General features: G+C 54.0%; 1 protein-coding gene across 4 annotated transcripts; it reads right to left on the bottom strand.

Annotated features, from left to right (window-relative positions):
• Positions 1-2,458: 2,458 nt before the first annotated feature.
• LOC102451216 (tyrosine-protein phosphatase non-receptor type substrate 1-like) lies at positions 2,459-17,444 on the bottom strand. Of its 4 annotated transcripts, none has more exons than XM_075900924.1 (6): positions 16,386-17,428; positions 13,316-13,666; positions 7,873-8,025; positions 7,751-7,772; positions 6,625-6,667; positions 2,459-2,907 (listed from the first exon to the last, which is right to left on the bottom strand). In XM_075900924.1, exons 1-6 carry the CDS (start codon positions 16,456-16,458, stop codon positions 2,770-2,772), a joined length of 780 nt encoding a protein of 259 aa, XP_075757039.1. In that variant the 5' UTR covers positions 16,459-17,428; the 3' UTR covers positions 2,459-2,769. The 4 variants fall into 4 exon arrangements, with proteins under 4 accessions (XP_075757039.1, XP_075757040.1, XP_014433748.2 ...); XM_075900925.1 differs by having other exon boundaries at positions 7,873-8,004; positions 16,386-17,427; XM_014578262.3 differs by having other exon boundaries at positions 7,873-7,983; positions 16,386-17,427.
• Positions 17,445-18,995: the final 1,551 nt, after the last annotated feature.

Here is an 18,995-nt window from a genome sequence, read left to right as displayed (position 1 = left end):
GGGTAACGATGCTATGACTCGGGAGTGGGGGGTACCTTGCTGGTTGCTATGCTGGGCAGTGGGTTGTGAGTGACCCCCACTGGCTGCAGCACGGCCCAGCAGGGCAGGGGTGAGTCATTATGCAAAGGGGGCTCTGAACCTGTCTGTCCAGTTATCTCCCGGGGAGCGGAACAATGGGAAGAAGGGGAGTGGAGCCCTGGCTGGCCACAGGGCTGGAAGTGAGTTATTTAGTTTCTGTCTGGGGATCATGGAGGAAGCAGCCTAAGCAACAGGCTGGAATTTAGGGGCCCAGGCTCCCCCATCTCAAGGGGGGCTGAGGCATCCTAGGCCTGCCCTGGAACCAGATTACATCCGTGCTGTGCTGTATCCTGGAGAAGCAATAAACTCCCTCTATTCTACTGGCTGGTGGAGTCTGTCCATGTCATTACGGGGGTGCAGGAGGCAGGGGACCCTGACGCGCTGTCACACTCGGGCATGGAGCAGGGGAGCTGTGTGGGCTTGCAGGGCTTAGCAAAGGAGGCAGCCGGGAGGTGAGTGTCTGCAAACTCTTGTGGGCCGGACCCTGGGCTGGGTCATTGGCGTGGCTTCGCTGCAGCCCGCGGAGCCATCCTGAGTCAGACCAGACGAGGGTCTGGCTCGGTGGGTCGCGTCCCCCTTGGCAGTGCAGCGGATGCCATCCCTCGCTGGGGGCTGTGCCAGCCCGGCCCCATCCTGCCCTTCATTAGGGTCTCGTTCAATCCCCTCTTCCAAGGGGTCGAGAACGCTACAGGCTCCGGCAGGGCCAGGAATCTGTCGAGCGAGGGGCTGAACTGGAAGTCCTTGCCAAATTTAGCCACCCCATTTGTCATCCTCAAACAGGGCATGCTGGCTTTCTAGCTGCTACTGGGGTTATGTCTGCAGCACCGGAGGGTAGGCACCTCCTACCTGGATGGAAGGGAGTTTTCCATTGATGTAGACACAGGAGGCAGGTGTCATAGGTCAGGGGAGCTCAGACAGCCAAGAGTGGCCCTCCCCGTACTCCACCCCTGACCCCCCTCTGCTTGGCCCGGCTCCCTCCAGTCTCCGGGGGTGGCCTGGGCTGGAGCTGTGTTACCCACCCTCCCCACCAGCTGGGCCTGGGTCTGCACCATCCACCCTCCCTAAGCTCTCGGGCTGTGGTTTCACACGACCGCCCTGGTGTGCTGGAGCTGTAGGTTCACATGCCCCCCGTGCTCTGGAGCTGGGGGTTCACACGCTGCCCGTGGGTGCAGATAATCCACTTTGCCAAGAGGGGGAGCTGGATTGGTGGAGGGCCCACCTGCCTCTACAGTGGGGGTTGGGTCGGCCCAACTACATCCCACAAGGAGCCACGTTTTTCACAGCTCTGAGCAATGTAGCTGGTGGTTGAATTTCTAGATGCAGACCAGGCCTGAGGCTCCTAGAGGGCAAGGCTGGGGGGCTCAGGTCTGTTTACAGACCCCAGGACTGCCCTTGATTTAAGAATTGCCAGTGACAGAGACTCCACCCCAGCCCTGGGTACATTGTTCCCGTGGTTAAGTACCCCGCTCTCCAAAGTGCATTGATCTGACTGTATCTGGTTTCATGTCTGGCTTTTGTGATGGCTTAGTTCCCCATGTAGGCACGATACAGCCGGTGAGCAAGTTGCCCTATGGCAGGATGGGTTTTTCCCACCTCCTCCCCCGGTCACGCACTCCTCTGGGCACAATCAGCCTCAAACCATCCACCTATGAGGGTTGTCCAACCTGGTGAGGGGCAGCCCTGCAAAACGGGGGAAGCCAAGCCTGGTGGAAGGTGGCATGTGGAGGGAAGCAGGGCACACTGAGAAGGAGCCGTGGGTCAGGAAAGCTGCTGGAGAGGGAGAGAGGCCATCTGTATTTTGCTTTGCCTCCTCTAGAGCCAAGGGTGCTGAGTATGGGGGGTTAGAGCCAGTGTTCCCTGTACTCTGGGCGCTTGTGCAGCCACTCGGGAGCAATTCCAGGGGTGCCCTGTGGCTAGGTGTTTTTCTGCTGGTGCCTCAGTGCACATAAAAAAAGTATTCCACACGTGGATGGAAAAATTCTGCACCTGGATGGAAAAGATTAGAAGGAACGTTGGTTAGAAACTCAGCCTTCCTTCCCAAAGGCGCTGTGCCTTGTACAGTGTGAGCCCAGGCTCTTTTGTGGGTGAGTGGATTGTTTGGTTTTGTCAGTGTGAACTGCAGCCAGTAGTCCTCACAGTTGTTAGGTGGGAAGAGGTGGGGTGGGGGCGGGGCCTTGGAGAAAAGCAGGGGTGGAGCATCTCCAGGGAAGAAGAAAAGTCAGCCCCGTGTGTGTGTATCCCACTACCGGAAGCCTTTGTCCTGACCACAAGCTCCGAAACCACAGAGGCAGGTCATGGGGTAGCCACAGTAGGTCATGCGATAGCCTGTCATTTCAACTGCCACAGGAGTTCATAGGCAAATCGTCGTCGGCTCTGCTCAGAGATAATACAGCCCATCTTTAATTGCTCATGAAAACAGGAACATGACAGGCGGCTGCTGATTTTCCATGTCACAAGTTTCCCCGGGGCTGAGTCACGCCTGCGCTGGCACAGGCCGGCAGTAGCGTAATAAAGTGCCATGGCTCAATAGGCTTTGTGCCAGTTCATAGCCCCCCAAGGGGAAGACACGGTGGGACCCGGGTGATGGCATTTTACAAGCGGCACCTGCTTCGCCTTTCTCGCTACGCTCGCAGAACGCTGCTATTTCCTTCTCCGGCAACAGAGGTTTGTCCAGACCCGGCTGTCTCCTCGCTACCGGGCCGTGCTCTGGGTTACCTTGATGGCAGCATATTCCGAATGTTCTTCTGGGGCGCTTTGCTTGGGCTTCTGGGGCCGCGCCGAGTGCTGCAGGTCTGCGTAGAGTACGTCGGAGCCCTTCTCCTCACGGGGCTGAAATGAAAGCGTTCACAGATTGCTCTCTGGGGGCGGCAGGGAGCGCTGTGTACACACTGGGCACACCCCCGGGGTGGTGTTACTGCCCCTGTGGTATCCCTCTTACTCCTCGGTCCACTGTGGGGTGCATTGCACCCAGAGAGCAGGCAGGAGGAAAGGAGAAGAGATTGCAAAGCAACACTCAGCCTGTACTGACCTGTTTCCTCCCTGCTTTCCCCCCGCAGCCTCTCTCTGCTCCCAGCACATATGGCTATCAGAGCGGGTGGTACTTGCATGCCCTGCTTTGTGCTGTAAGCTGCGCGGTTGAAACACCCCCACATGGTGTGTAAACTCACGGCTTCTCTGGGCAGAGTCCCGGCCTGGCACCGAAGGGGTTAATGCGACTGTGCTGCCAGTGAATCACACACAGACTCGAGGTTTAGGAAAAGAACGGGCAGGCTCCTAAAACCCCCAGCAGGAGCCTGAGCCTGGCGGCTGAAACGCCCCCAAACCACAGGGGGCTGTCGTGGAAGGAGCCCGGGGCTTGGAAAATCTCCCTAGTGCCTTAGCAACAGCAGGGCTCACCGCCCATACTAGCGCCAGCAGGAAAATCGAGGTGACCCCTGCCTGGGCCAGGTTCTGCTCCCCTGCAGCCCTTTTCCTGGTGACAGACGGGGGGAGTCCGGGTGACGATGGGTACATCTTCTTGGCAGGCAGGAGGTGGGACTGTAGCACACAGCCCTCCCGTGCTAGCTAGCTTGCTAGGCCCGCAGGGTAGAGGAGCTCCCTGGAGGCTTGTCAAGGCCACACTGCTATTGATAGCGAGCTCGCTTGGGGGGTGCACAGGTGCTGCAGCGACACCCGTGACTGCTGCATAGACAGGGACTGGCCCCCGGTCGGCATGTCCTTAGAATCTTAGAACGGGAAGGGACCCCGAGAGGCCAAGGCCCGTGCTCTGCCCGCATTGCAGGGCCAAGCACCATCTAGATCAGGAGTGGGGAACCTAAGGCTCTGGGGCCAGATGCAGCCCCCGGCTTTGCCTGGATCTGACCCCTGAGGCTTGCCCCCTCCCCCCAGTATTGGGAAGCCCATGCTGATGGAGGGTGGGGTTTTTTTTGTGTTGTTTCTTACTTATGTGCAGTCCCTGACTGATTTTTCTGTGGGTCAGTGGCCCCTAACCCCAAAAAGGTTCCCACCCCTGATCTAGATTATCTCTGATAGATGCCTGTCTAACCTGCTCTTCAATATCTCCAGAGATGGGGATTCCACAACCTCCCCAGGCAATTTATTCCAGTGTTTGACCACCCTGACAGGTAGGAAGTTTTCCCTACTGTCCAACCTAAACCTTCCTTGCTGCAATTTCAGCCCATTGCTTCTTGTCCCATCATCAGAGGTCAAGGAGAACAATTTTACTCCCTCCTCCTTGTAACACCCTTTTAGGTACTTGAAAGTTACTCTCATGTCCCCTCTCGGTCTTCTCTTTTCTAAACTAAACAAGCCCAATTCTTTCAGTCTTCCCTCAACGCTCATGTGTTCTAGACCTTTCATCATTTCTGTTGCTCTTCTCTGGATCTTCTCCAATTTCTCCACATCTTTCCTGAAATGCAGTGCTCAGAACTGGACACAATATTCCAACTGAGGCCTAATCAGCGCAGAGTAGAGCGGAAGGATAACTCCTCGGCTACGTCTACACTGGCATGATTTTCCAGAAATGCTTTTAACAGAAGCATTTTCGGAAAAGCGAGTCTAGATTGGCAGGATGCTTTTCTGCAAAAGCACTTTTTGCGGAAAAGTGTCCGTGGCCAATCTAGACGCGGTTTTCCGCAAAAAAGCCCCGATCGCCATTTTCACGATCGGGGCTTTTTTTGTGGAAAACAGTACTATGCTGTCTACACTGCCCTTTTGCACAAAAGTCGTCCGGAAAAAGACTTTTGCCCGAACGGGAGCAGCATAGTATTTCCGGAAAAGCACTGATGATTTTACATGAGATCGTCAGTGCTTTTCCGGAAATTCAAGCGGCCAGTGTAGACAGCTGGCAAGTTTTTCCGCAAAATGAGATGTCTAGACAACCTTTGTGTCTTGCTCACAATACTCCAGTTAATACATCCCAGAATCATGTTTGCTGCTTTTGCAAGTGTCACGCTGTTGACTCATACTTAGCTTGTGACCCACTATGACCCCTGGATCCCTTTTTGCAGGACTTCTTAGACGGTCACTTCCCATTTTGTGTCTGCAACTGATTGTTCCTTCCTAAGTGGAGCACTTTGCATTTGTCCTTCCTAAACTTCCTCCTATTAACCTCAGACCGTTTCTCCAATTTGTCCAGATCATTTTGAATTCTGACCTTATCCTCCAAAGCAGTTGCCGCCCTTCCCAGCTTGGTATCCTCTGCAGACGTTATAAGTGAACTCTTTATGCCAGTATCTAAATTGTTGATGAAGATCTTGAACAGAACCAGTCTCAAAACTGACCCCTGCAGAACCCTGCTTGTTCTGCCCTTCCAGCAGGATTCTGAACCATCAATAACTCCTCTCTGAGAATGGTCCCGTAGGAATAGCTGGGCTAACGTGGCCCTATTCTGCAGAGTTGTTGACTCGAGTCCCACGACTTGAACTCGAGTCTGACTTAAGTCGCCTAGGTGACTCGACTTGAGACTCGACTCGGGTTCGTTGTTTGTGACTTGAGACTTGCTAATTTTGTTAAATCGACGTGGTGAAAAAATTGTCCGAAAATGCCGATATTGATGGCTTGTACAAAAGTGACTTGACATTTTTTAAATTAAGACTCGAGACTCGACTTGGGACTTGACAATGACGACTTGAAGACAACGCTGCTATTCTGTCTACCTTCACAGACCCACTTTCCGAGCATCCCGGGGGCAGAAGGGGTGTGACAGGGTGCAGGGCAGGGGGGTGTTGCTGGCAGGCAAAGCAGCCACCCCCTCCCAGCCCCTGCTTGCTCCTTCTGGGCTTCACCTCCCAAGCCTGCACCCATGTTCTCTGCCCATGTGAATTACTGGGATTCCCTCTGTTCTCTGCTTGCCCCCTGCATGCTCTCACGTGCTGGTCTTGGGTGGGTTGCTGGGTTGGGGGCGGGTGCTGGTGGCCTGTGCCATGCAGGATTGGGGGGGGAGGACGGGCTGGATGATCTGGGGGTCTGGTTGTGGACTCTGTGACTCTGATTCTCCCCTGTTACGTGGGGGTCGCTACCGTGGCCTCAGTGGAGTTACCCCTGACATACACCAGTGAGCAGATAACCTGGCGGGCGCTGATGAGAGATGGGGCAGCCCCCAGGTGGGCTCTTGGGCCACTCGGTGAGCACATTTGGAAGGCCAGAAGGGGAGCTGCCGGGGAGCCCAGCTGTGCCTGCTGGGAGCAGAACCGGATCCCCATGGCCCCTGGGTGTCAGGCTGGAGCCCTACGGGTCTGGGCCCAGGAAGTGGAGAAAGAGGCTCAGGTGGCTCAGGGCAGCTGGGGTGTGTGTGTGTCTGCAGGAAAGCTGGGGTGTGATACGCAGAGCGTGGAGACATGGCGGTGCGAGTGGTGGGCGCGCCGGCCGCCCTGAGAACATGCCTGTGGGCTGAGCCATGCATGCACCCTGCCGGCAAGGCGCCCGCTGTTCCAGCCACACTCTCGTGTTAGCACCCAGGCTCAATGGGAGCCGGTGACATGTCTCCTCCTGCTGGGAACCAGCCCCCACTGGAACCATGCAGAGGGCCACTCTCCCATGTCATACCTGGGTCTGGGTCCTCGTCTTATCTGGCAAGGGAGTTTGAGACCTAAAGGAAAGAGAACCCTAATTAGACACGGATAAGTGGGTCTTGCCCCCTCTCTCCTCCACCACTGAACTGCTGAGAAGGAGCCGAGCCAATCCCAGGACAGAGTCTGGCTCTGAACGCTTGGCTGGGGTCCTTGACCAACATGAACGCAGTTTGTATTCAGCCGTGATTTTGGAGGCTGACATTCTGGGCGTTTGCTTTTTATGTTGCTTTGCTGGACTCTTAAATACCACAGTCGCAGACCCCTGAGGAACGCCTGGGACACAGGGGAGAGATGTCCCAGCAGAGAGACAAACTACTGAGATCTGGCGTTGGGTAGAATTCAAGTCATAGAATCATAGACTCACAGACACTAGAAGGGGAAAAGCCCTCGAGAGGTCATCAAGTCCAGTCCCCTGCCCTCACGGCAGGACCAAGCACTGTCTAGAATAAATCATCTCTGACAGGTGTCTGTCCCACCTGCTCTTAAGTCTCTCCAGGGATGGAGATTCTGCAACCTCCCTAGGTAATTTATTCCAGTGTTTAATCACCCTGGCTGTTAGTACATTTTTCCTCATGTGCATCCCAGGAGCAGGACCAGATCCCCATGACCCCTGTGAGTCTGGGCCTAGGAAGCGGAGAAAGAGGCCCAGGTGGCCCAGGGCAGCTGGAGGGGTGTCTGCAGGAAAGCTGGGGTGTGATACACAGGGCACGGAGACACAGCGGTGCAAGTGATGGGCAGGCCGGCCGCCCTGAGAACATGCCTGTGGGCTGAGATGCACATGCACCCTGCCGGCGAGGTGCCCACTGTTCAGCCACACTCTCTCGTTAGCATCCAGGCTCGACTGCAGGATTAGGTCCAACCTAAACCTCCCTGCTGCAATTTAAGCCCATTGCTTCTTGTCCTGTCCTCAGACGCCAAGGAAAACAATGTTTCTCCTTCCTCCTTTTAGGTACTTGAAAAGTCACTGTAATCAGGCCTAAGCGTTATGTCTAAAAGATCTCAGAGAGATTTAAGCCAGGAGAGTGTTGGGTAAGACAGAGATGAGTGAATGGAATTAGCATGACTAACAGAGTTACTGAATTAATACATTTTATACAGACCTGTCTGGGCTGGAGCTTGTACCTAGATGGGCAGAGGAAAAAACAAGAGTCCGTTAGTCATGCTAGGACTAGCAAATATCCCTAGAGTAAGAGGAACAGGCTGGTTGAAATGCTGCACTTACCTCTCTTCTTTCTCACAAAGAAGTAAACGGAGATGAGGAGTAAGACGACAAGGAGCACACACACTGTCCCAGCTGTCGCGGCCACGGCCACAGATGAACTTTGGGCACTGTCTGGGGAGGGCAAGACACCATCTGGGAGAACCAAATTCCATTCTGCAGAGCGTCAATAACTGACTGCTGGGTTTGTCTCTGATACGTCAGTACCGCATCCCCCAGCCCCCACTCCCCGCCCCATGGCTGCGTAGGGTGGAGCCTGGGAACAAGAGGAATTGGCATTGATCCTTTGTAAGCAAACGGCGCCAAGTCAGGGGGGTTCAAACTTTTTTTCTCGTGACCCAGTTGACGAAAATTGCTGATGCTGCGACCCAGCCTAACGATACCGTTTGACTAGAGTGTGGCTGGGAGTGAGGGGGCTGGAGCACAAGAAGGGGCTCAGGGCTGGGGCAGGGGATTGAGTCACCTCCAGCGACTCAGTCAGCAGAGCAATGGGGATTCTAAGGCTGCTTCCCGCCTGCCCTGGTGTCTCAGCCCACGTGGAAGCAGCCAGTAGTGGATCTGAGTCCTAGGCAGAGATGTGCAAGTGGCTCTGCGCACCATCCTCCCCAGCTCCCATTGGCTGGGAGCCAGCCAATGGGAGCGTGGAGCCGGTGCTCAGGGGAAGGGCAGCGCATGGAGCCCTGTGGCCCCCCCGCTTAGGAGCTGGACCCGCTGCTGACCACTTCTGGGGTGCAGTGTGGTTCGGGGTGCCAGGACAGGCAGGCCGTAGCCACCTGGTCTCCCTACAGCAAAGCGACCCAGTGGCTGGCATTCCACGAGCCAGTGCTGGGTCACGACCTGTAGTCGGAAACCCGCTGCTCTAGCTGGTGTTACTGACACCTGGAGGGGTGATGGGCTCCACCAGCAGGTTAAAATCCACGGCTAACGACCTCTGTCTGTAGGAAGTTTGGAGAGGGCCTGGCACTCTAGCACAGATTGGCGCTGCCTACTTCCAATGTGGAATGCGTATGGATCAGTGGCTTCGTCTACACGCAACAGTTTAAAGTGCAGCCGTGGCAGTGTGGCCATGGCACGAGCGTGGGGCAAGAGATCTCCCAGCGCTCCATGCAAACCACCTCCACAAGGGGAATGGCTAACAGCATGGCTGTCAGCACTGTAGCCTGGTTCACACTGGCGCTTTTCAGCACTGTAACTTGCTGCGTTCGGGGGTGTTTTTTCACACCCCTGAGCCAGAAAGGTAAAGAGCCAGTGTAGACTTAGCCAGAGTCTTACCAGGTAAAGCACCAGCTGGGATATTAGCTGAGACCTGCTACAGACCCCTTCCCCCCCTTAGTTATCCTCAGGAGCAGAATTATAGGCTCCTTATGCACCTTTGTGTGATGTGTAGGAGAAAAAGCTTCATGATCGTCCGTCAGTTCAATTTGAGTGACATAGACCAGTGGTCTCAGTCGATCAGTATTAAAACACCCTTGGAATTGCTAAACATTATCGATGACAATTTCCCAACTTGAAAAGCGGTGCATCCAACACAGGGGAATTCTGTATTACACCTTGTCTGGACAGGCAAAGAGGAACTGAACCCAGAGCTAAAAGCAATGGTATCTTAAAGTGCAAGTCGTGGTGCTTTGAGCAGATTTACGATGTGCAAACAGAATAAAGTCCAGACACGTGCTTTCAGAGGGCCAGTTCCACAAAGCTGGAAACAATTATGAGCCAGATCAGGTGGGAAGAAGAATGTAATCATAAAAAATGAATCATGAGGAATTATTTAAGAACTCTCTGCTGGATGCTCCCAAAGCCATAGTCAATGAAGGCCATGTTGGTTCAAAAAACTACCTGGTTTAGTGAGCAGCGAAGGCAGCTATTATTTATCTACTATATATTTGAGAGAGTTTGTGTATGTGTGTGTGTGTGTGACTGTGTGTCTGTCTGACTGTGAGTCTTTTTGTTCAAGAATGTCTCCTAAACAGTAAGAGCTAGGACCACCAAATTTGGTGTGCAGCTTCCGCTTATCCTAACTTAAAGCAAGGTCACTGTTTGGTTGTGCCAAGACAATGGAATGTGCCTGGAATGTGATTGTTTCTCATGACATGGAAAAGGAGAGGTCTGCTATCACAGACAGTCATATTGTATAATGACCACAAGGGGGCAGCCAGGAGATGGAGTCCCTGACAGCTATAACCTCACTGGGCCAGGAGGAGGCGGAGTGGAGAAAGGGATAACTATCTAGTGTATATTTTCTAGAGTTTGTCTGTCTGTTCCCCAGCCAGGGGACATGCACCTCTCACCTGGTTGTGCCCACTGCAGCTGCAGCAGCCATGGAGAGGTGCTTCTCACCTAGCCCCACGGTACTGCAGTGAGAGAGGACTGGGGTAGTCCACACTCCCTGGGGCAGCCTGCTTCTTCAGCCCCGCCCCAGAGCAATGATTTCAAATGAAGAAAAACAAATTATTTCAGTTTCGGACTGACCAACGCCGGGCAAATCCTCAAATCTATCTATAGAAACAATTGGAAGAAAGAGAAATTGACAGTAATGGCTATAAATGAGAAGCTAGGAATTTTAGAAATTTGATAAGGGAAGCAAAAAGACAGAAGGTGAAATCTAGGACCATCAGATTTAAGAACAATAAGAAGGAATTTTTAAAACATATTAGGACCAAAAAGAATCCTAACAATGGACCTTGTCCTTTACTTGGAAGTGGCAGAATTATCGGTAATAATGGGGAAAAAAGGCAGAAGCATTTGTAAGAAATGTTACTTTTCTATACTTGTGGAAAAACCAGATTACATACTCATGTCATATGATAATCATCTTTCCGTTCCACAAGCATCTCTGGCAGATGTTAAACAGTAGCTACTAAAAACCAGACATTTTAAAACTAGGAGGTCTGAATAACGTTGCATTCAGGAGTTGTAAAAGAGCTGTCTAAGGAGCTCACTGAACCCTTAGCATTGCTTTTCAATCACTCTTGGAACACCTGAGAAGATCCCAAAAATAGAAAGAAAGCTGCTGCTGTTCAATATTTTAACATTTTAACAGGACAAGCCAGGTAATTATAGGCCTGTCAGTCTGATATTGATCCCCTGATTAATAGCAGAGGCTTGATGGAGGCATGAATCATAAAGAATTAAAGGAGGGTAATATAATTAATACCAGTCAGTGTGAGTTTATGGAAAATAATTCCTGTCAAACAAACGTATCTTTTTTATGAGAGTCCAAGTGTGGTTGATGAAGATAACAGTGGTCACACTTCTGTAAGGCATTTGATGTCGTAGCACAGGATGTTTGGATTGAAAAACTAGAAGGATCTAAAATTAACATGGCACATTTGATGGATTGAAACAGGAGTAGGCAATAGGCAGCCTGTGGTTAGCCCCTGGTGGGCTGCTAGATGCTTTGTTCACCCCCACGTTTGCAGATATGGCCACTCCCCGTGGCCTCATTCACCATTCCTGGCCAATGGGATCTTTGGGAAGCGGTGTCCTGGTCCACGCCACTTCCCCCAGTTCCCAGGGGCCAAGAACAGTGAATGAGCCACTGGGAGATGGGAGCGGCCGGATCTGCGGACACACAGGTAAACAAAGTGCCACGCGGCCCGCCAGGGGCTAACCCTGATGAACCCTTATTGCCTGCACCTGGATGAAAAGCTGGCGAACTGATAGGTCTCAAAATGTAACTGCAGGGATGAGTTCCTGGCTCTGTGCTGTTGAACATTTTTATTAATGACCTGGTCAAGCTTGCAGATGACACACAAATCGGGAATGATAAATAATGAAGAGGCCAGGTCACTGATACAGAGCGTTCTAGCTTAATTGGTAAGCTGGGCACAAATAAATGCTGCTTTTTAGCATGGCTAAATGCAAATATATACATCTAGGAACAAAGCATGAGCCCAAACTCACCCTGGGGGGGACTGGGTGCTGGCAAGCAGGGACTGTGTAGAAGATTTGGGGGTTGTGGTGGACAATCAGTGGAACATGAGTTCCCAGCCTGAGGCTGTGGCTGAAAGAGCTAATGGGATCCTTGGCTGCATAAAGGGGAGAATCTCAAATAGAAGTAGAAAGATTATTTCACCTCTATTTGGCCATGGTGTGATTGCTGGTGGGATCCATCGTTCGAGTCTAGGGCCCCACAGCATGGGAAGGATGCAGATCAGTTGGAAGGGGTGCAAAGAAGAGCCATGAGAATGATTAAAGGCCTAGCAAACCTGCCTGCCTTGCTAAACAGTAGAAACTCAATGGCTGTGTCTACACTGGCGTGATCTCGCACAAAAGCGGCCGCTCTTGCGCAAAAGCTTGCTGCTTGTCTACACTGGCCGCGTGTTCTTGCGCAAGTAAACTGACATTCTAATGTATGAAATCAGGGCTTCTTGCACAAGAACTCTTCCAGAAGAGGCCAGTGTAGACAGGCAAGAAAGCCCTATGGTTAAAATGGCCATCGGAGCTTTCTTGTGCAAGAGAGCGTCTACACTGGCACAGATGCTCTTGTGCAAAAGCACATGCTAGTGTAGATGCTCTCTTCTGGAAGAGTTCTTGCGCAAGAAGCTGCCAGTGTAGCTGTAGCAATCTGTTTAGCCCAACTATCTGGGGAACAAATATTTAACAGCCTTTTCAGTCTCGCAGAGATATGATCCAATGGATGGAAGCTGAAGTCACCCACATTCACATGGGAAGGAAGGCATTTTTTTAACAGTGGGAGAAATTAGAAACTGGAACAACTTAAAATGATAGAATCATAAAAGAGGAAGGGAGCTCCAGAGATCATGAAGTCCAGTCCCCCGCCCTCATGGCAGAGCTAAGCACCATCTAGATCATCCCTGACAGATGTCCGTCCAATCTCTCTTAAATATCTTAAATATTCCACAGCCTCTCTAGGCAATTTGTTCCAGTGTTTAATCACTCCTGACAGTGAGGAAGTTTTTCCTAATGTCCAACCTAAACCTCCCTTGCTGCAATTGAAGCCCATTGCTTCTCGCTCTATCCTCAGAGTCCAAGGAGAACAATTTTTCTCCCTCCTCCATGTAACACCCTTTTAGCTCCTTGAAAAGAGTCGTGATGGATTTTTCATCACTGACCAGTTTTAAATCACGACCGGGTTGTTTTTCTAACAGCTCTGGGGATTGGTTGGGGCAGTTCTCTGGTCTGTGCTATCCAGAACAGACTCGACCCAGCGGTCCTGTCTGGCTTCTGGCCATGGAGTGTCTGGGGACCCCCCAGGCCAGGACTCGGGGCGCTGAGTGGTGACAGCAGGCAGCACAGGCTGCTTAGTCTGGAAGCGGGAGAACTGCGGGCTGGCTAAGATTTCGCTTTATCTCCCTTATTGCTGGAACTGGAATCTTCCCTGCTGCTCAAGGGATGTTACAGCAGAATGGGCAGAGAGGGTCTGAGCCGGGTGTGCTCCCCCGGGGGGGAGGGGCGTGTAGCTGGGGTGGGAGCTCGCACTCACTGCTCACAGACACGGCCGTGCCAGCGCCGGATCCGATCTCCTCATCACCTTTCAGCCCCTTCTTGAACTTCACACAGCGATAGGTCCCGGCGTCCTCGGGGCGGGTGTCACTGATGCGGATGGTGAAGTCGGAGTCAGTGTTGGCCACCCTCGTCACCCGCGGGAATGATCCTTTAGCTGAGTCTTTATCTTCATAAACCAGCTGGCGGGTGGGGCCCGAACCCTTGAACCACTTCGTGGGTCCTGTCGGAGGGTTCCCAGTCACAGAGCAGGGCAGGGTGAGAGTCTCTCCCGCTGACACCGACACGGCGCCCTGGGGCTGCAGCAGCTGGAACTCCTGGGCCCCGGCCCCTGCAGCACAGACAATGTGGGAGCTTTGGTTAATGACCTGGATAACAGCTTGTTATTGTTCCTTGTATTGTGCATTATTTGCAGATGCTCACGGCCTGGTCCCTGGGATCTTCCTCCCCGCCCAGGAGACACTGGAGACTTGGGTTTGGTTGTTTAACCACTGCCAGGTTTAACCATTTGCCCCCCTGCACTCTGCTCCATCCTGCTTTCACCCCTCACTGCTAAGTCCTGGGCCAGCGAGATGGGAGGTTGGTTCCCCCCCACCCACAACTGTTCAAGTTTCCCTTTGTGCTGTAAACAAAACACAAGCTACACAGGGTCTCCGCACTAGTGTCTTAAATCAGTGAATACAGACAGGCATTTGTCATGGGAGACTGGTGGTTGGGCACCAAGTTACCCCATTCATGTGCACAACTCTGGGAGTGTGTGTGCAAAGGTGGAGGGGAGGGGGAGTGTCCGATTTGCACTCCCTTTCAGATGCTTCAATGAGATTGGCTGAATGTCTTATTGCCTCTGTATAAATCCATGAGATGCCCACATCTTGAACACTGCGTGCAGATCTCAGAAAAGATACATTGGCATTGGAAAAGGTTCAGAAAAGGGCAACACAAATGGTGAGGGGTTTGGAGCAGCTGCCATCTGAAGAGAGATTAAAAAGACTGGGACTTAGAAAAGAGGAGGCTAAGGGGGAATATGATAGAGGTGTGGACATGACAGGAGTGGAGAAAGTGAATAAGGAAAAGCTTTAGTTACAATAGTTCCCGTAATGTAAGAACTAGGCGTCACCAAATGAAATGAATAGGTAGCAGGTTTAAAACAAACAAAAGGAAGGAAACAAACACAGCGCACAGTCAACCTGTGGAACTCCTTGCCAGAGGAAGCTGTGAAGACCAGGGCTTTAACAAGGTTCAAAAAAGAACTAGATACATTCATGAATAATGGATTTCTCAATGGCTAATTGCCAGCATGGGTAGGAATGGGGTCCCTGGCCTCTGTTTGTCAGATACTAGGAATGGGCGACGGGAGGGATCACCGGATGATTCCCTGTTCTGTTCACTCCCTCTGGGGTCTCTGGCATTGGCCCCTGTGGGTAGACAGGACACTGGGCTAGATGGACCTTTGGTCTGACCCAGCCTGGCTGATTTTATGTTCTTATGTTTGGCCCACAGGCCCAGTCTCTGCTTTTGGACTGGCTTGTGTTGGGATTTGCATAACGGGATTATGGGATTATGTCCCCTCCAAACCCTGTGGTGATGCTTCCCAGAAGCCCCATGCAGCCTTTTCTGCAGGTCCATTCCATGCCATCGGGACCCCGCTTCTGGGCATCCTGGAGCAGCTGCCGGCCGAGGCAGCCTTGGCAGTGGGGTTCCATGGGGCAGTGCTGCCAGGCGCTGAGAAGATCTGACAAAGGCCCTGTGGTCGGCAGGAAGGTGCAGAGCTTGGCGGCTGGTGGCCACAGTCTCTGGTGGATCCTTCAAGAGCCGCCACGTTCAGGGCTAGAGCTGCTGCAGGGGTAGGACCAAGCCTGTCCTTTGGAAAGACTTCAGAGAGCCCCTCGCCCACACGCCTCCCCTGGCTAATGCTGCAGAAAGATGGAGTCTGGCTCTTTCTGTGTGGGTTGCCACGTGCGTGGCTGGAGGCTGGCGAGGGCCCCTCCCCAGCTGCAGCAAAACCAGCTTCTGCTGTGGCTTGGGCAGAACATTCCAACCTGGAAAAACCCGGCTGCGCAGAGACACACGGGGCCCGTGCAGCGCTCTTCCCCTTTTTCTATTTATACACTGGGGCGGTTGCATGAAAGCACGAGCGCTGTCTCTTTAAGAGGCCAGGCGCTGTTGCTGGCGATTCCCCACCTGGGGTAGCTGGCCTGGGAGATCAGCCAAGCTGTGATGGCAACGGGAGGGGGAGGGAGAAGTGGATGGGTCAGATGATCCCAGCACAGACCAAGACCCTGTTCTCTTGCTGCTCTCTTGGCGACAGGGAACACGCCCCTGGAAACCCAGCGAATGAGGGGGAGGAGGGAGGATTCGTTCCTAAGCAAAACACTTTTCAGGAGTAAAAAACTTTTCAGGAGTTTTCTGTCCCACGGCGGCCGCTCTTTGAGAAGCTGGGTCCCTGCTGCTCTCGCAGGATTGACAGCCTGGGTGACGTGGGAGCATCTCTGCTGCCGGGACCCCACGCAGCCCAGCTCTGCTGGTGGAAAGTCACAGCAAAGCGGGGCTGGGCGCCCGGAAAGTGCACCAGACAGGAGTGTGCTGTGTGCCTGTACCTGGCGGAAACGCCTGGAAAAGCGTCCCAGGGCTGTGCTGTGTTGCAGCTCGAGTCCTGCTCCCTGGGCAATGTGTGGAAATAGATTTAGCCTTGCAAGGCCGTGTCCCGGCCTCCGTGGCTGGTTATTTTAACCACGTTTGTTACCCCAGCGCTCACAGGCCCAGTCAAGGTGGGCACGACTAAACACTGTACAAAGACACGGGGACGACGTGATCCCTCTCCAAAGAGCCTACAGCCCAAAAAGACACGTACCGTGCACAAGGGAAAGGAAACCATTAAAGAGAGATTTCGACACATATGCCCGTGATTGCACACTCACTCACATTCTCTCTCTCTCTGCCTCTGTCTTCTCCCTGCACCGGGATCCCTAAGGCGCTGATTTCTTTCCCTGTGTGTTAGCCCTGCCAAGCAGCATCGCAAAGCTCCCATCGCTTCCCCATGTTGTACTCACCTGCGTTGTTCATGGACGAGAGCCCAAGCAAGAGGCTCAGCAGCTGAAGCCGCACCGAGGTGCGGAAAGCCATCTGCAGGCTGCCGGAGGCTGGGGACCCGTCAGCGCTGCAGGGTTCGAGCTCAGCCAGCTCAGCTGGCGAAGGAAAATGAGAAGTCACAACAGGAAACAAAAAGCCAGTGGCACATGCGTGATTAACGTGCTCGGTGCCTGCCCTGTCGGCGGAGGAATCGCCCAGGAAAAGAACTGGTGGTGCCCCGAGGCAGGAGGAGTTTAAACATGGACCCGACGTGGCATCTCAAACCAAAACCCAAAAGTGTCTTGTTTTCGTCACCCCAGCCGCTTACTGCTTTATTTTTATGGCAGAGGCTATGGGACACAACAGTGACTGGGCCCATGGTGCTAGGCGCTGTACATACACCCGGCAAGTGGCAGTCCCAGCCTTACAGAACTTGCCATCTAAGAAGCCAAGAGAGGCAGGAAAAGGAAGGTGTTGGTATCTCCTCTGCACGGCTGGAGAGAGACCCGCAGAAGCAGTGATTTGCCGAAGGGCACAGAGGTGCCGGCGTAGCCCAGCGGTTTTCAAACTTTTTTTTCTCATGACTCGGTTGAAGGAAATCGTTGATGCCGCGACCCAACTTCGTGTGACTGGAGAGTGGGCTCCGGGGAGGGGCTGAGGATGGAGCTTTGGAGTGCAGGAGGGGGCTCTGGCTTGGGGGGGGCGGGCTGGGGCAGGAGGGGCTTCCCTCGAGTGACTCCCAGTCAGTGGTGCAGTAGGGGGGCTAGGGCAGCTTCCTGCCTCTCCTGGCACCACATTCCATGCTGCCCCCAGAAGCAGCCGGCAGCAGGTTCCCAGCCAATGGGAGTGCAGGGCTAGTGCTCGGGGCAGGGGCAGTGCATGGGGCACTGTGCTGCACTCTCCCCCCCGCCCACCTAGGAGCTGGGCCTGCTGCTGGCTGCTTCTGGGATGCAGCGCAGTCAGTGGTGCCAGGCCAGGCAGGGAGCTGCTTTAGCCCCCCACTGCTCCCCCGATCCCCCCGCAGCAAGGAGACCAGCGCCTGACATCCCACCCCCAGTGCTGGGCCGCGGCCCGGCGTTTGTAAACCCTGGTGTAGCAGATATGGTGAAAGAGTCCAGGTCACATGTGCTGCAGCCACAAGAGCTTCCTTTCTCACCCTCCAGCCGGGGCCGGCTGTATTGGCTCCCAAACCGGAAAAGGCCCAACGCAGGCGTCAGGTTTGGCTTGTCTGAGAAAAGCTGATCTCATAAGATCTCCACCCTCGAACCCAACCCCAGCCTGGACCCGTTCTAGATCCAGCCCCTCCCCTTCCGGGGCCCACCTCTGATCAGCCCGGTTCGGGTGCAGTGCGGGTGTGACGTAGTGGGGGTACCTTGCTGGTTGCTATGCTGGGCAGTGGGTTGTGAGTGACCTCCACTGTCTGCTGTCTGCAGCACGGCCCAGCCGGGCAGGGGATGAGTCATTATGCAAGGGGGCTTCAAACCTGTCTGACGAGTTATCTCCCGGGGAGCGGAACAATGGGAAGAAGGGGAGTGGAGCCCTGGCTGGGGGGCAGGGCTGGAAGTGAGTGAGTTAGTTTTCTGGCTGGTATCATGGAGGAAGCAGCCTAGGCAACGGGCTGGGATTTAGGGGCCCAAGCTCCCCCATCTCAAGGGGGGCTGAGGCATCCTAGGCCTGCCCTGGAACCAGATTACATCTGTGCTGTGCTGTATCCTGGAGAAACAATAAACCACCTCTATTCTACTGGCTGGTGGAGTCTGTTCGTGCCATTACGGGGGTGCAGGAGACGGGAAAACCCCAACACGCCGTCACAGCAGAGCCGAGGGATTGACACCCACCCCGATGAGTGTGAAGGCAGCTGGCGGAGTAACTGTCCTAATAAGGCAACAGCTGGAGAGCAGGGCTCTCAGGGTGTCGCTTTGACTCTCTTTGGGCAGGTTTCTGAACATGCCGGGGCTGGTAAATTCTCTGCTTTGATTCTGGGGAGGGGAGGACATGTCCTTGGCTTACTGTCGGGGGTCCCTTTCCCAAAGAGCAGCACCCTCCAGCCTTGACCCCCCCCCCAGCATCATTAGCACGGGTGCTCTATCTCAGGGGTGGGGAACCTTTCTGGGCTGGGGGCCCAGGCTAGTCCATTTTGTGGGCTCCCCTACACTTTGGGGTGAGATAAAAATGGGGGGTTCAGTGTGTGGGAGGGGGCTGCCAGGAGGTGGGCTTGGGGTGTGGGGTCTGGGAGGGAGGGGGAGGGTCACAGGGCTGGAGTGCCAGCTCCCCAATGCTGGGGGGGGGGGCAAGCCTCGGGGGCTGGATCCAAGCAAGCCGGGGGCTGGATCCAGGCCCTGGACCATCAGTTTCCCACCCTTGCTTAAGCTCATGGCGATCAAGGGGCTGGGCTAGCGGAGGGGTCATGAGGGAACCGGGACACCAGCTGCTTTGCTGTGAGAAGTCACATTAATAGTGGGGGGACAGTTTAGCTTGCTCCGGTGCCAAGAGGAAACGTCTCTCATGCAGCCCACTTCCTTCTGCTTTAACGCCCATTTCTCAAGCTGTGCTGAGCCCAGGGAGAGCTGGCACAGGCTGCGGGGTCGAGG

Source organism: Pelodiscus sinensis, chromosome 18 (assembly GCF_049634645.1).
Source record: "Pelodiscus sinensis isolate JC-2024 chromosome 18, ASM4963464v1, whole genome shotgun sequence".
In the NCBI taxonomy this organism is placed as follows: Eukaryota; Metazoa; Chordata; order Testudines; family Trionychidae; genus Pelodiscus; species Pelodiscus sinensis.
This window is presented reverse-complemented; position numbering and strand designations above follow the sequence as displayed.